Below are 17530 nucleotides of genomic sequence, written 5' to 3'. Positions count from 1 at the left end.
CACCGGGCAGAACATGTTCCCTCTAAGCCTGAAGGAAAAAAGAAGGAACACACACATGTAAAGGAAGCACTCAAAACGTGCGGCTATCCTAAATGGGCGTTCTTAAAGTCAGCAAAGAGGCACAGAAAAGAAGACCAGACACCAGCGAGGGAGGATAAGAAGGACAGACGCAACAACATTGTCATCCCCTATGTAGCCGGCGTATCAGAGAAACTCAGGAGAGTTTTCTCCAAGCATGACATCCCAGTGTATTTCAGACCCAGCAACACGCTCAGACAGAAACTGGTTCACCTGAAAGACAAAACTCCAAAACACAGACTTTTTTTCTTTTTTTTTTTCTTCTTTTTTTCTTTTTTTTTTCAAGGTTGGCAAGTATGGCCACAACACCTCACTTTTTTTGCCACATGTATCCAAACCACGTCTCAGCTGTTTGTGGAGGTAAAATACATCCGCACAATTACGCTCAGCCATTGTCGTGAGTGCGCACGCCAAGGGGCTGCGAGACATTTATACAGCCGTATTTCGCACATGACTATGAAAGGCGGAAGAGGAAGTAGTTCCTTTGAATGTAGACAATCCGAATGTTATCGTTTCTTTCCACTGTGTTCCTGTTAATGATAAACTACAAATTTACTCTAAATTACTAAACTATCAATATTTTAATGTGAGAATCGATTCTAGAACATAAATGATTGGTATCGGAGGAATCGATATTTCAGGATCGATCCGCACATCACTATTAAATACAAGAAGAGACACACATACTCAAACATGCACGTATATCTAAGGACTTACATATGTCTGCAGATGCTGTTCAGTCATGGTAACACACACACAGTCAGTAGCACACTGTGCTGCACAGTGGCTGTAATTACTTCACACATACGCACATTTCCCAAGTGATACCTGATACACACAGCTGCCTGCAGCTCAAACATGTTCGTACATGTCATTCCAACATGCTGCTGAATGGGAGCTCAGACAAAAACATCTAAACACACACACACACACACACACACACACACACAGTGTTGCCAACTCCTCAGTAAGGAAAATCGCTATTGGTTGTCCTAAAAGTCGCTAGAAGTCGCTAAATGACGTCATCGCTTAATTTGCATAATTGATCATGCTAATGTAATTGTAACCTACGTTGTTGGAGAGAGAAATAACATCGTGGCAGAGACATCAAGACATAAAGTGAGTAAAAAACGTCCTAAATGCATTTAGAGTTTATTGAGTTTATTGAGTTTATTTATTTTACAAATTAATTTCTTTTAGCAATTATTGTTTTTTTTAATGTCACAATTCCAACCCTGCTCCTTTACCCGGGCTTGGACCGGCAAAAGTGACCCGAAATAGGCGCTCTGATGGAGTTACTGTGTGTGTGTGTTTATAAGTAGTTTTAAACCTTGTGATCCACAAAACAGCATAAGAGTAAAAGAAGAACTGACTGCGTTACAGCACCCGCTGCTTGTTGAGTGTAAAAGCGATACGCGCTTTCACGTCTTTTTTTAGCGACTTTCTTTAGAAAAAAAGTCGCTAAGGGGTCTGAAAACTCGCTAAGTTGGCAACACTGCACACACACGCACACAGACTCAGAAAGTTAAACCAGTATCAATTTAAACATTAGACCACAGAGATAATTTGACTCTGTAAAGTAAGAACATTTACAAAGTGATGTTTTTTTTTTTTCAAAACTTCAATATTTTTAAGTGTGGACAGTCTCAAACATGAGGAACTGTTAACAGGGTTGATTTTATTTGATGTGAATGCGATTTTTGCCTGGCATTATTTGAAACTAACCATTTTTATGGTCTTATGTGAGCTGCTGGATCATTCCTTATGAAATGAGTCAAGGCTGAGAAACGTTCCCACACGAACAGCCTTAAATCAGCTACAATGTCACATATAAAGAAGCCATGCAAGAAGCCTTTATACTACTATTTGTTCCTTCTTACAGACTCTGAAGCTGTAGAGTTAGTTAAATGTAAATATGCCCCCTTTTTAATTCACAGTAAATATTATCAGACAATCACCCAGGGCTCCAAATTTCCGAGTGTTAGAAAATGACTGTAACACACACAGAATTATGGCTAGAAGACAAATGTAGATAAAAGGAGATCTTTTATATTTAACTTGTTTTGAGGAGTCCCTATATGATGATATAAACCAAGAAAGTTTGCCAAAATAACACTATTTTAATTTTTTTTAGTAAAATATGAGAAAATAGAAACAAAACACAGACTTAACAATGTGGTGTATGCTGTACAGTGCAGCGAGGAATGCCCAGACCTCTACATTGGAGAGACCAAACAGCCACTTCACAAGCGCATGGCACAACATAGAAGAGCCACCTCCACAGGACAAGACTCAGCAGTCCATCTGCATCTTAAGGATAAAGGTCACTCTTTCGAGGATGCCAATGTTCACATTTTGGACAGAGAGGACAGATGGTTTGAAAGAGGAGTGAAAGAAGCATCTATGTCCACTGTGAGCGACCATCTTTGAACAGAGGCGGGGTTTACGACACCAACTCTCTGCCATCTATAATCCAGTTTTGAGATCCTTCCCAGACGCCTTAACGCCCACTCACATCCTGGGCCATCTGATCTCAGGAATTCGCATGATAAGGTGGGGCCAGGTTTCACAATGAGCTCACCCGAAACTCTGGCTGATTGGGACCCACACCCAGTTTCACACCTTGGCTCAGGTGATTAGAGGATCATCAGGGGGAGGGCGTTTCTCCAAAACATGTGTCCATCAGAATTATGGACAGTCGTGTATAATAAGTAGACTTGTTCAGATTTGTCCAACACTTTTGTCTGTCAGTGTTTTACAGAATATCATCAAAGAGTCATGATAGTGACCATTAGTGTCACTGTGGAGAGGCTTATTCCAGCATCACTGACTTCATGGTTCCAGTTTCCATCACTAAGGACTACATGTACTGATGCTGCTGTTAGCCATCTTAGCATGCTACCTCCAACAGGTGGTCAGTGGGAGAGCAGAAGATGATATCAGTGACATCCAAACAAGGAAGGAAGAGACTGTTGAAGGCAGCGAGCTGTGACTGCTGTGAACAGCACACTATTTTTTCCCTGTGTCAACATACATGAGGCTGTTTCAGCTGCTTAGTTATTCAGTGCAACACACCACGAACTCCTTTATACAACTAAGTATACTGAGAGCACACTGCTGTGGTTGCTGTGGGAACCATCCATATATTCAGCTGTTTTGGGGCTGAGTCTGCTTCCTCATCCTTGGAAAAACCTCTTAAAGTTTGATGTGTTTTTGACTTGAATTGTGGGGATTATATCATTTCTATATTGTGTTTATTTTTATATCCTGTTATTAAGCTTTGAGCAGTGGCATTTGATTAAATATTTATTCCATTTATTAAACATACAGTTTCAATCATGTTATTACACCTATGGGAAAATGTGCTTACAAAGGAGTTGGCCTTCTGTCTGGTAGGAGGTTACAAGCTTTATCTGGTGAGGTAAGAGGTGAGACAGAATGCAGTGAGGTCGTGACAGCTCGCTTGCGTACACAGACATTATATAGACACATTTCTAGGTTAGAGTTAAGACGTATTTTTCTTGTAACTGCGTTTTGTGCCTGCATAAGCAACAGTTTTTGTAGGATGTGCTTCTGATGTTCCAGAGATAAGTGAGAATAAGAAGATCTACAGGAAGCACCTGGCGTGGAGACGGAGAAAATGTCTTTTTGAGTGTGCGTCAAAGATTGTCAGCAGAAAAGCTGTGGTTACTGTAACTTATGCATGTTATGTATCTGCTTTGATGCATGAGATATAAAAACATGACATATAAAAACATTTTAAGTATGCTTTTTGGGGGGATTTATGCTGAGGATTGTGACGGTGTATTTCCTCCACACGTGTGTTTAATAAAATCATTGTTTTGACACACTTGGACCTGTGGTCATTTGTCATTTCACGAATTCAGGACAGATGTGTGCCAAAATTGGCCTTTCTGTACAACGTCTGTTACGGCCTCTGGCCTCAGGTGGCCCCGCCTTCCTCTAGGTAAATCAATGTGTTCCAGGACTCGTGTGTGATTGGTTACTGGGAGACCCGTGCCAACCCTCTCTTATGCAGAATGAAGTGTGCCAGACCACACGGACGATTGGCTGCCCGGGGATCCCGTGATGCTCCAAGAGGCAATCAGTGGCTGATCGTGCCCACCTGTGGCTACAAAAGGCTGGAGGTCCTTCACTCAGTGGCTGCTGCTTAGGACTAAACATGCAGTTTGCCCTTCGTGCCTCCCTCGTCGATCTTTTGTTGAACTTGTTCATATTGCTGAACTTTGTCGAATCTTGGTGCATGCTTTAAACTTAGTCTGATTAGAGTTTTGAGCTGCTAGCTGGCTGTGGGTAGGATTTTGTGAAGCTGGCTTGCCTTAGTTAAAACCCTAGCTTTTATTTTGTGTGCGGCCAGCCTGCCTTAGTTACCCTTTAACTTTTACTCGTGACTGTTCTTTCTTTATGTAATAATTGTCTGCCCAGTGGTCTGTTGAACAGCCCTGTCGGTTTTCTGTTTAAAGTTTGTAATTAAAACCTTTTGCTTTACTCAGTTTTGTGTTGGGGGCTCGTGTATGTTACTCCCTCCCTGACGCCTAGCAGAGGGGGTCGTAACACGTCAACATATTAATTTATTAACAGTACTGTTATTTTTCACTGTTTCACTTTAGAAACATAAATCTTTACACAGACAGTGTTGGGGAGTAACGAAATACATTACATACATTACATATTTAAAATACAAAATATAAGTATCTATATTCAGTTACTGTTAGAGTTAAATTGTTAAATGTTTGTCATTTTTATGTTTACCATTTGTACAGTGTTTAACTCTGATGAAAGAAATTCCACTGTCCTTCCCCCCAGATTCTCGAGGTTCTGGTGGGGGGGTGAAATGTTTTATTGCAGATACATCTTATCTGGAAGATCTGCTTCTTTTGATGTAAGCTTCCTGGGTTTACGACCCTTTGGTCAGCAGGAGGTCTGACACACACACACACACACACACACACACACACACACACACACACACACACACACACACACATTCTCACATAACACACACACACACACACACACATTCTCACATAACACACACACACACACACACACACACATTCTCACATAACACACACACACACACACACACACACACATTCTCACATAACACACACACACACACACACACATACACATTCTTACAGAAGTTCACACATATACATACAAATGCCTTGTCTTAGGACCATGTGGGCGTGGCTTTGTTCTGACGTGTTTTGTGTGAATTGTGTCTCAATAAAAGGTAGCAGGAGGAGGTCAGATCTGGGGGTCATTTTCGTGGTGGACACAGACGAGGCCTCCCTTGCTCAAATAATCGATCGATCGACTGTCTTATTTTCTTCATGATGAATAAGTCTCTAGAATTAGCGGGGCTTGTGGAAACACAGACCCAACAGTTACTGTTTAAAAAGGTGGTATTCAGAATACAGTTACTTTGTTGAAATAAATGGATTACACAGTGATCTTTTCCTGTTTCATATGTTAGGCTATGTCCTCTCTATTTTTGGTTATTTTATTTTTAGATACCACACACACACACACACACACACACACACACGCTCCATGTTCTTCCTGGTTCTTCCTGCTCTGTTTTCCAGTATGTGATAGAGATATGCCAGCATTAGACAGCATCACTTTCTCTGGGACCTAATCCCTGCCTCGCTGAAAGCTGTTTATATAATTACCCATTCTCTCTAAAAGATGGGATGAGGGAGCCCTGTGCCTCTGTGCATGAAAAAGTCTGCATGCGTGTGACAGAGTGAATGAGAGTCAGGCGGGTAACTTGGCTTAAACAGATGAGTTAAGTATATGGAATCAAACAAAAAGACAATCAGCACTGGGACCAAAGTTAATGGTATTTTGTACCACTGGGTATCTAAATTTAGTAATTCCACGCCAAAGCCCACTGATCAATGACCATGAGTACCATTCACAGAGAGTTGGGGAATGGCTGCTTTAACAGCACTGTAAGATGGCGAAGGATGTACCAAAAAGTCAAAGGAGCTTGCAAAGAAAAGCGTCTGGACTTCTTTAAATTGCTTGAAGACGTTTCACCTCTCATCCGAGAAGCTTCTTCAGTTCTAAGGTCAAATGGTGGAGAGTCCCAGATTTGAACCTAGTGGGAGTTTCCCCCCACAGAGGGACAAAAGGACCCCCTGATGATCCTCTAATTGCCTGAGCCAAGCTGTGAAACTGGGTGTGGGTCCCAATCAGCCAGGGAGAGGAGGTGAAAGGTGAAACGTCTTCAAGCAACTTAAAGAAGTCCATACGCTTTTCTTTGCAAGCTCCTTTGACTACGATGACCTGGATGACTGAGAACCTTCACAGACAGATGTACCAAAAAGGTGTTTGACTTTACTGAGAAGGCTTACAGTTTCTGTGGCTGTGATCAGCTCCACTAGCGGGATTTGTCTCGGTGTGACAGCAAAATTCAACCCTTTAGCAAGGATGTTTTTCTCTGTTTGGGTGAACTGTCTGTCAGACAGATTCTTCACCCACTTGTCCACATCCTCGGTATCACATCCTTCTCTCTTCTAGCCACTGAGGACACTCTCCGTATTTTGCGGTGGTTTCCGACGTACAAGAAGTAAGTCAAACTTCCTTTGTTGCCTGGTCTTAGTCTTCTTGTGCTGTGCTAGACGAGCCTTCTCAGTAAAGTCAAACACCTTTTTGGTACATCTGTCACCATCTTACAATGCTGTGATTGCAGCCATTCCCCAACTCTGAATGGTACTCATGGCCATTGATCAGTGGGTTTTGATCAGTGGGTTTTGGTCAGTGGTTGTTGATCAATGGTAATGAGAATTTGCATAATTAAGATTAAGGAACTGACCTCCCAGCCCATTGTTTCTGCAGTGAGCTGGTTTCAGTCATTATGCAAATGTACTGTTTATAAGATTGGGGAAACCTGCAGTCAGCTGAGACTGAAGAAGTCACTTGGATGAGTGATGAAAAGTGGCCACTTGTTTGTCAAAGGCAATAAATAAAAGAACCCAGCTTTTAAAGAGGAAGTAACCATTGGTACCATGTCCAGAGGCTCTAACAGGACCAATACCCTATGAAGGTGCTGGGAATGGAGAAAAAGCACTGTCACAATGCAAGTGACATATCCCACTGTCATTGAGACGGGTTAGAGCAGTGGTGTCAAACTCCAGGACTTGAGGGCCAGTATCCTGCAGGTTTTGGATCCCAACCTGTGTCAACACACCTGAATCAAATGATTAGTTCATTACCAGGCCTCTGGAGAACTTCAAGACATGTGGAAGAGGTAATTTGGCGATTTAAATCAGCTGTGTTGGATCAAGGACACATCTAAAACCTGCAGGACACCGGCCCTCAAGGCCTGGAGTTTGACACCCCTGGGTTAGAAGGACAGCCACATGAAGAGCCACAGAGGTAAAAGCGGCAAAGAGCAGACCCAGACTTCCCTTGTCCCATTGGCAGTTATCAACAGGGTTGTCTGCCTCACCAGTCCTGGGCTAGTGTGGAGGGACCGAGTGGACTTAAAGAAAAGCTGCTCATGCTTCTTCAGGGCAAGAGAGGCTGAATCACCTTTAGTGTGATGTTGCTAGCTCATCACTGCAGAAAATAGTTTCTCATAGATGCATTTTCAATGTTTATAATGTAGTAGGAAAAAAAAGGTCATGTATCGTTACAGCTAATGTATGAAACATTGAGTGAAAGGAAGATTATACATTTAACGTGAATATTTGATTTGTGAAGTAATGAGTATAAATATACACTGCCCTGTGATGGACTGGTAGGCTGTTCAAGGTATACCCGAACTCCAACTTTATAACATCACGGAGCTCTTGTTGCTGCTGTAGATAAGTGGTTAGAAAAATGGGTGCCTGAATGGATGGATGCTGTGAATTATAATAAAGACTTGAATACATCAAAGTGCAGTAATCAAAGCAATGTGGAACATGTTTTGAGCTCAAGAGGTTGTGAAGGGTGAAGGCAACAGTGGTCCCAGTGGTAATTGCAGCACTCAGGCAGAGACCCCTAAACTGGGTGTGTGGCTCCAGCAGGTTCCTGATAATTCCATTTGTGAGGATAATATGAAGTGACAGTTCAGCTGAAAGTTCTATTAATAAGTCAATCAATAATATAATCACATTTTAAATGATCATATGTGGAAAAGTTTGAATCCTGACCTGAGAGTTTCCACTGCACTCTGTGAACTCTTTAGTCCAGCAGACAGAAGCTTCACTCCTGAATCCTGCAGGTCAGAGTTACTCAGGTCCAGGTCTCGCAGACTAGAGGACTGGGAGCTGAGAACTGAGGACAAAGCTTCACAGCTTGTCTCTGAGAGATTACAACCAGTCAGTCTAAAAAAATAAAAGACAAACTATAAAACAAATACTCATGTAAAGTTTGTTATTATATTACTACATTACATGTGGCATCTTTTTTTATTTTTAAAGGAAACCTTAATATTCTAAGACACAACATCATATGGATAAACATGGACAAAATCTTTAATTTCGTTTAAAAAAAAAAAAATGACATTTGATCTGACCTCAGAGCATTCAGTTTACAGTTTAAACTTTGTACTCCAGCAGACAAAAGCTTTACTCCTGAATCCTGCAGGTTTTTGATGGTCAGGTCAAGCTCTGTCAGACTAGAGGACCCAGAGATGAGAACTGAGGACAGAGCTTCACAGATTTTCTCTGAGATTTCACAGATGTTGAGTCTGAAAATAAAAACATTAAGAAAGACTGCTGTTAAAGTGTAATCAAGGTGTAATAACTAATCCTGTTTGTTTTGTGCTGAGTAGGTTAGTAAAACTTCACTTTAACATACACTCAACAAAAATATAAATGCAACACCTTTGTTACTGCTCCCATTCCCCATGGGATGGACGTAGAGACCTAAAATTCATTCCAGATACACAATATAACCATCCCTCCCAAACAGTGGTCACAAATCAGTCCAAATGTGTGGTAGTGGGCACATCTGCTATATTGAGATAATCCATCCCACCTCACAGGTGTGCCACATCAGGATGCTGATCTGACATCATGAGTAGTGCACAGGTGTACCTCAGACTGCCCACAACAAAAGGCCACCCTGGAATGTGCAGTTTTTTGCGCTATTGGGGGTCTGGGGACCCAGAACCGGTCAGTATCTGGTGTGACCACCATTTGCCTCATGCAGTGCAACACATCGTTGCATGGAGTCTATCAGATTGTCAATTGTGGCCTGTGGAATGTTGGTCCACTCCACTTCAATGGCTGTGCGAGGTTGTTGGATATTCGTGGGAACTGGTACACGCTGTCGTATACGCCGGTCAAGCACATCCCGAACATGCTCAATGGGTGACATGTCCGGTGAGTATGCTGGCCATGCAAGAACTGGGACATTCTCAGCTGCCATCTGCCCTGAACAATGTGAACCATGATTCATCCGTGAAGCGCACACCTCTCCAACGTGCCAGACGCCATCGAATGTGAGCATTTGCCCACACAAGTCTGTTACGGCGACGAGCTGGAGTCAGGTCAAGACCCCGATGAGGACGACGGGCATGCAGTTGAGCGTCCCTGAGACGGTTTCTGACAGTTTGTGCAGAAATTGTTTGGTTGTGCAAACCAATTGTTCCAGCAGCTGTCTGGGTGGCTGGTCTCAGACGATCTTGGAGGTGAACCTGCTGGATGTGGAGGTCCTGGGCTGGTGTGGTTACACGAGGTCTGCGGTTGTGAGGCCGGTTGGATGTGCTGCCATATTCTCTGAAACGCCCGTGGAGACGGCTTATGGTTGAGAAATGAACATTCAATGCACGGGCGACAGATCTGGTTGACATTCCTGCTGTCAGCATGCCAATTGCACGCTCCCTCATTGCTTGTGGCATCTGTGGCATTTTGCTGTGAGACAAAACTGCACATTCCAGGGTGGCCTTTTGTTGTGGGCAGTCTGAGGTACACCTGTGCACTACTCATGATGTCAGATCAGCATCCTGATGTGGCACACCTGTGAGGTGGGATGGATTATCTCAATATGGCAGATGTGCCCACTACCACACATTTGGACTGATTTGTGACCACTGTTTGGGAGGGATGGTTATATTGTGTATCTGGAATGAATTTTAGGTCTCTACGTCCATCCCATGGGGAATGGGAGCAAAAACAAAAGTGTTGCGTTTATATTTTTGTTCAGTGTAGAAATGAATGAAAATTGTACAAAACAACAATAAATGGTAAAGTTTACCTTTACTGGCTAAATTTTCTCACTTGATAAAAACAAAAAACAAAAAACAAACATATAAACAAACAAAAGAGAATACAAATTCTGATCTGACCTCAGGATATTCAGTTTGGCATGTGGACTCTCCACTGCAGCAGACAGAAGCTTTACAGCTGAATCATTGAGGCTGTTGGTACTCAGGTCCAGCTCTCTCAGACTACAGGACTGGGAGCTGATGACTGACAACAAATCTTCACAGCTTTTCTCTGAGAGGTTACAGCTGCTCAGCCTGCAAAAAACAACAAGAACGAGAACAACAAAACAATATCTATTATCAAATATAATCACTTTATATGATGAACCTAGGTAATCAAATGAGTACAAATGAGTACACTACAATGCAAAATTAAATTAAAAAAATGTTCAAGAACTTAAGTCTAACAGAAGAAAAATATTTCATTTTAAACACAATTATACCAGTGTATCTAAATGGAAACCAGAGAAGAGCGGGTAGATTTAGTGACACTAGTTCAGTGTCTGCTGGCTCAGGCCAGTGAGTACTACAGTTACTACAGTACTAAACTTACTACAGTACTGTTGGTCACTTTATTAATTCTAATATCTGTGATTACAGTAAATGTGGTTGTAAATAATTGCTCACATGATGGACTTGGTGCAGACTCTTGTTTTTTTTTTTTTTGTCAAAAACAAGCTGCCTTTTAAAGTCCTGCCCTCCCTAAATACCAACGTGTTTTCGATTGGACAATTTCAGTTACTGACAAGAAACAGGACATTGACGGCAATTTTAATTATGATGCCCAAGGTTTTTCCTCTATACTGGATATAATCAGGACAGCCATAGCAGAGAATTATATAAAAAAATGAGTGTGTACTTAAGGTGAGACAGAAACCAGAACTTGGATTATAAACAAAAAGAAAAGATACAATCTTGTAACTGGTGGCAGATTTCTTTTCTCATGCATTAATCACATATTTTAATCATATCTCTTTAGTTTAGCAAGATGACTCCTGACACCAGTTGTATGCATGTAGAATGTTTTCATAATTGGGCCTTAGGTTTTATTGCATCTTCACAGACGGTCCACTTGAGACTTGAAAATCTCCAGACATCCTGCTCTTAATGAGGTGATGGGTGGTCGTAACTTTTGTTAGAGTAGGAGGGGGTAAAGAATGAGCTGGACTGAAGGTATAGAGATTTATGATATGCTATGGAATGTTCTTTGTTTAAGAGTGTTTGGGCAGATATAAAATATTTCAGGGTGGTGTGCCTCCTCAGAAAAATGTTTGGTGTTTGATCTGAACGTTCTCTCCACTGCAGTGTTTTTCATATTTCTTTCTTTTAATAAACCTCACTTCAAAAGACACGCTTAGCTGGTAGTTGCAGTTTTATTTAAGAGTTTCCACAACATAACTGAGGTATATGCTTTAGAAAAAAAGAACTAAGTGAGCAAGCTGAGGATAATGAACCCATAAGAGGGGCTGAAGGATCAGAGCCCATAGTCTTATAGGCTGGGTCTGGATTGTCCTTTGATAAGAGCTACAGACAAAAATCTCTCAGAAATGCTGACCGGCTGGACTGAAACATTAAAGGTATCATAGTTGACCAAGTGAGTGATGATCATTTAATTCCCTATTTTTATGTATTTTTAAGTGTTCTCTGAACTGATCATGCCTGATTTAATATTACTTACAGAGCCTTGTTGGAGGCTTTGACCACTGGCAGCAGCCTCAGAAGAGCCTCCTCTGAAGCAGAGTATTTCTTCAGGTCAAACACATCCAGCTCTTTTTCTGATGACAGTAAGATGAAGACCAGAGCTGACCACTGAGCAGGAGACAGTTTATCTGTGGAGAGACTTCCTGAACTCAGGGACTGTTGGATCTCCTCCACCAGAGAACGATCATTCAGTTCATTCAGACAGTGGAACAGATTGATGCTTTTCTCTGCAGACAGATTCTCACTGAGCTTCTTCTTGATGTACTGGACTGTTTCCTGATTGGTCTGTGAGCTGCTTCCTGTCTTTGTCAGCAGACCTTGTAGAAAATTGTGATTGCTGTTTAGTGAAAGACCTAGAAGGAAGCGGAGGAACAAGTCCAGGTGTCCATTTGGACTCTGTAAGGCTTTGTTCACAGCACTCTGGTGGAGAGATGATTTAAACCACATGGACGTTGTTTGTTGTTCCAGCAGATTGAGTCCAGAGTTGATGAAGGTCAGATGGACATGAAGAGCAGCCAGAAACTCCTGAACACTCAGATGGATGAAGCAGAACACCTTGTCCTGGTACAGTCCACTCTCCTCTTTAAAGATCTGTGTGAACACTCCTGAGTACACTGAGGCTGCTCTGATATCGATGCCACACTCTGTCAGGTCTGGTTCATAGAAGATCAGGTTTCCTTTCTGCAGCTGATCAAAAGCCAGTTTTCCCAGAGACTCAATCATCTTCCTGCTCTCAGGACTCCAGTGTGGATCTGTCTCATCTCCTCCATCATACTTTATCTTCTTTCTTTTGGCCTGAACCACCAGGAAGTGGATGTACATCTCAGTCAGGGTCGTTGGCAGCTGTCCTCCCTCTCTGGTTTTCAGCACATCCTCCAGAACTGTAGCAGTGATCCAGCAGAAGACTGGGATGTGGCACATGATGTGGAGGCTTCGTGATGTCTTGATGTGAGAGATGATGCTGCTGGCCTGCTCCTCATCTCTGAATCTCTTCCTGAAGTACTCCTCCTTCTGTGGGTCAGTGAACCCTCTGACCTCTGTCACCATGCCAACACAGTCAGGAGGGATCTGATTGGCTGCTGCAGGTCGTGTGGTTATCCAGAGGCAAGCAGAGGGAAGCAGTTTCCCCCTGATGAGGTTTATCAGCAGCACATCCACTGAGGTGGACTTTCTAGGGTCAGTTAGGATTGTAGTTTTGTGGAAGTCCAGAGGAAGTCGACACTCATCCAGACCATCAAAGATGAACACAACCTGGAAGTCTTCAAAGCTGCAGATTCCTGCTTCTTTGGTTTCAGTAAAGAAGTGATGAACAAGTCCCACCAAGCTGAACTTTTCCTCTTTCAGCACATTCAGCTCTCTGAAAGTGAATGGAAATATGAACTGGATGTCCTGGTTGGCTTTGTCTTCAGCCCAGTCCAGGCTGTATTTCTGTGTTAAGACTGTTTTCCCAATGCCAGCCACTCCCATTGTCAGCACTGTTCTGATTGGTTCTTCTCTTCCAGGTGAGACTTTAAAGATGTCTTCTTGTCTGATTGTTGTTTCTGGTCTGTCTGGTTTCCTGGATGCTGTTTCAATCTGTCTGACCTCATGTTCATTATTGACCTCTGCAGTCCCTCCCTCTGTGATGTAGAGCTCTGTGTAGATCTGATTCAGAAGGGTTGGGTTTCCTGCTTTAGCGATGCCCTCAAACACACACTGGAACTTCTTCTTCAGTTCTAACTTGAAGTTAATCTGACACTCAAGAGCCTCTGAAATAATAAACAAAAGCGGTTAACATGTCAGTATCAATGCCTGGGCAGAAACAGTCAAAACATTACCTGACCAAAAGGGTCCCTACATAGAAGCTACAGATAAAGTGTATCCACAGCCTTTCACTTATTTCACATTTTGTCATGCATTCCTTCAAAATGTGGTAAATTTACTTCTCAGGTCAATTTTTAAAAAAATAAAATACCACATAATGACAATGTAAGACACGCATGCTTGGAATTCTTGTTAATGTATTAAAAACTAATAAAATGTTGCCATACATAATAATTCATAGTCTCGCCGCAATTCTTTGTGGAAGTACATCTGGCAGCAATTACAGCTGCAAGTCTTTTTGATTATAATGCTTAAAGCTTGGTAAACCTAATTTTACACAGTTTCTTTCATTCTTCTTTGCAGAACTGGTGTCAACTGGGTCGGTGTCACACCCTTGAAACACCCGTAGCTAGTCAGGCCCCTGTAGTTAGGGAACAAGGTACCATAGGGCCCACTTGCTCTCCCTCAGCGGAATGTGCCGAGCAGCCAGGGAAACAGGCTGGCTGGCTGGGTGACGGTGAGGAGGAAGCATAGTCCTAAACAGAAGCCCCAGGTACACCACCAACCCGTTCATGTGTCTAACCGTTTTTCCCCACTCGGCGACACACCCGCCGGGGGTCAAACTCTGGTAATTGGTGATTCTGTTCTCAGACATGTGAAGCTAGAGACACCTGCAACCATAGTCAGTTGTCTTCCAGGGGCCAGAGCAGGCGACATTGAAGGAAATTTAAAACTGCTGGCTAAGGGTAAACGTAAATTCAGTAAGATCATAATTCACGTCGGCAGTAATGACACCCGGTTACGCCAATCGGAGGTCACTAAAATCAATATTGAATCGGTGTGCAACTTTGCCAAAACAATGTGGGACTCTGTAGTTTTCTCTGGTCCCCTCCCCAATCAGACCAGGAGTGACATGTTTAGCTGCATGTTCTCCTTAAATTGCTGGCTGTCTGAGTGGTGTCCCAGAAACGATGTGGGCTTCATAGATAATTGGCAAACCTTCTGGAGCAAACCTGGTCTTGTTAGGAGAGACGGCATCCATCCCACTTTGGATGGAGCAGCTCTCATTTCTAGAAATATGGACAAATTTATTAAACCCCCCAAAATATGACTATCCAGAGTTGGGACCAGGAAGCAGAGTTGCAGTCTTACACGCCTCTCTGCAGCTTCTCTCCTCCTGCTACCCCCCCAAAAACCCATCTCCATAGAGACTGTGTCAGCTCCCAAACAGACAAAAAACAAACTAAAAACCAGCAACAAACAACTTAAACATAAACAATTACAAAGAAAGAACAATACAGTATCCACATCTGAACCAAAGAGTAAAACAGTGAAATGTGGATTATTAAATATTAGGTCTCTCTCCTCCAAGTCTCTGTTAGTACATGACTTAATAATTGATCAACAAATTGATTTACTCTGCCTTACAGAAACCTGGTTGCAGCAGGATGATTATGTTAGTTTAAATGAATCAACACCCCCGAGTCATTCTAACTACCAGACATGACTTAATAATTAATCAACAAATCAAAAAACACAAAAACTAATCTTCTTTGTTATCATCTATCATCCACCTGGGCCTTACACAGAGTTTCTGTCTGATTTGTGAGTTTTTATATGATTTAGTGCTCAGCTCACATAAAATAATTATTGTGGGTGATTTTAACATTCATTTAGTGTCACAGTCAGTAAAAGCAGACTACAGTGGGATGCAAAAGTTTGGGCGACCCTGTTAATAGTCATTATTTTCCTGTATCAATCGTTGGTTGTTATGATAAGAAATGTCAGTTAAATATATCATATAGGAGACACACACAGTGATATTTGAGAAGTGAAGTTTATTGGATTTACAGAAAGTGTGCAATAATTGTTTAAACAAAATCAGGCAGGTGCATAAATTTGGGCGCTGTTGCCATTTTAATGATTCCAAAACCTGTAGAACTAATTATTGGAACTCAAATTGGTTCGGTAAGCTCAGTGACCCCTGACCTACATACACAGGTGAATCCAATAATGATAAAGAGTATTTAAGGGGGTCAACTGTAAGTGTCCCTCCTCTTTTAATTTTCTCTGAAGAGTAGCAACATGGCGGTCTCAAAACAACTCTCAAATGACCTGAAGACAAAGATTGTTCACCATCATGGTTTAGGGGAAGGACACAGAAAGCTGTCTCAGAGATTTAAGCCGTCTGTTTCCACAGTTAGGAACATATTGAGAAAGTGGATGACCACAGGCTCAGTTCAAGTAAAGGCTCGAAGTGGCAGCCAAGACGCGGTTTGTGATACATGCGGCAAGACAGTGAGGTGTTGTGGCAACACCACTAACCTCATCAAAGATCTCATTGTAAATCATATCACAGAATATGACGAGCATATATTGAGGAAAAACTGAAGGGAGGAGCGGAGAGGGACAGGTGCTGCTAGGGCGAGACAGATGTCTCTCGCCGAGTCCTTTAGTGCTTCAGCCAGGCAACATGTTCCAATGGCACAACTTCAGTTTTCTTTTATTTCTATATGATAATTCTGCATTATTAATCGATAAGAACAAGTAATCTTTTATCTTTTATCAGAGACTTGTGATTGCTGGCTCTCCTTAGTTAATCCTTAGCTTTTATTCGTGCCTTTTCTTTTTTTTGTGTATTAATTGTTTGCCCGGTGGTCTGTTGAACAGCACAGATGGTTTTCAGTTTAACATTTGCAATAAAACCCCTTATTTACTCTGATTTTGTGAGAGGGCTTGTGTATGTTTCTCCCCACCTGTCACCTAGCAGAGGGGGTCGTAACACACACTGGGATCCATAACACACTCCTTTATAGACGTCTTTTTATTAGATAGGGTTACGACATAAATATATATTCTTAGTTCTTATTTTCTGATTAGATTGTTTTGTGTATATTAATAATAAAGGCCTTTATAAATCCAGACCCAGATGTGAGAAAGAAGGTCAGAGGGTGATAGGTCACCTAGCAACAGAGGCTTCAGTAAGGGGAACTTAAGAAACAGGAAGTTTGGTGCAGAGCTGCAGAGTCATATTAGTAAAATACAGGAAACCAGACAGAAAAAGCAGAACTAAGTAACACACACATTAGTCAGACCAGAAGGAGTTGTTTTGATCGAAACTGTGTGTGTCTGTGTGTGACCTATACCAGAACTATATATACGTATTTTAGCTTGCAATGCTTTTAGAACTGTGGGTGTGTGCTCGTGTCTACAGTTCTCTGTTTCCAGAAATGTACAATAAAAAAGATTTTCTGAGCTTCACCACTGTGAGTTGGAAGTCTTTCTCTCTCGCTAAAAGAATCAAAAGAACCAAAATTTAATAATTGGTGCCTTGACCCATATTCTTTTACGGCTGAGAGGACAAATTTGGCTTAAGGTGCGATCAGAATTGAGGCGAACAGGAGACCTGTCTAAAAAGATTTAAAGGTAGGCAGAGCCTGTTCAAAAAAAAAAAAAAAAGCAAATTGTGCAGATTGGATGAATTCTAAATTATCTGGTCACCAAGTTAATGATCCTTACCGTTAAATTGGCTCAGTAGTGGTGAAATGAAAGTAAATTATAAAATCTGTTAAGTATGACATGTCCATGGTGATTTTCGGTAATATGTGATAAATAAAAAGTAAAGTCTAGGGAATATTTGATGAAAACTTATTGTTGTTAATGCTGGGGTGAATTTTAAAGTTGATGTGTTATGTGTGTCAATTGTGTTATCTT

The 17530-nt window shown here is 41.8% G+C and overlaps 1 protein-coding gene across 2 annotated transcripts in view; it reads right to left on the bottom strand.

Moving 5' to 3' along the window:
- LOC146672900 (protein NLRC3-like) overlaps positions 1–17530 on the bottom strand; it is a 45863-nt gene that overhangs the window by 7545 nt on the left and 20788 nt on the right. The window contains exons 1-4 of one of the 2 annotated variants that reach the window (XR_014910387.1): positions 11991–13622; positions 10394–10567; positions 8618–8791; positions 8253–8426 (exon numbers count right to left, since the gene is read on the bottom strand). Coding sequence is in view for 1 of the 2 variants with exons in the window: in XM_085401456.1 (XP_085257582.1) it covers positions 8253–8426; positions 8618–8791; positions 10394–10567; positions 11991–13761 (2293 nt within the window). In the remaining variant the exon portion in view is untranslated. Of the gene's footprint in view, positions 1–8252; positions 8427–8617; positions 8792–10393; positions 10568–11990; positions 13762–17530 lie in introns of those variants that run through there. The other variant, XM_085401456.1, reaches the window with a different exon arrangement.

The sequence above is a fragment of the Rhamphochromis longiceps genome, linkage group LG3 (assembly GCF_057381845.1).
Source record: "Rhamphochromis longiceps isolate RC_006_pf linkage group LG3, R_longiceps_female_GT1.1, whole genome shotgun sequence".
Classification (NCBI taxonomy): Eukaryota; Metazoa; Chordata; class Actinopteri; order Cichliformes; family Cichlidae; genus Rhamphochromis; species Rhamphochromis longiceps.
Note: the sequence above shows the minus strand (reverse complement) of the source record. Positions and strands in the feature narration are given on the sequence as shown.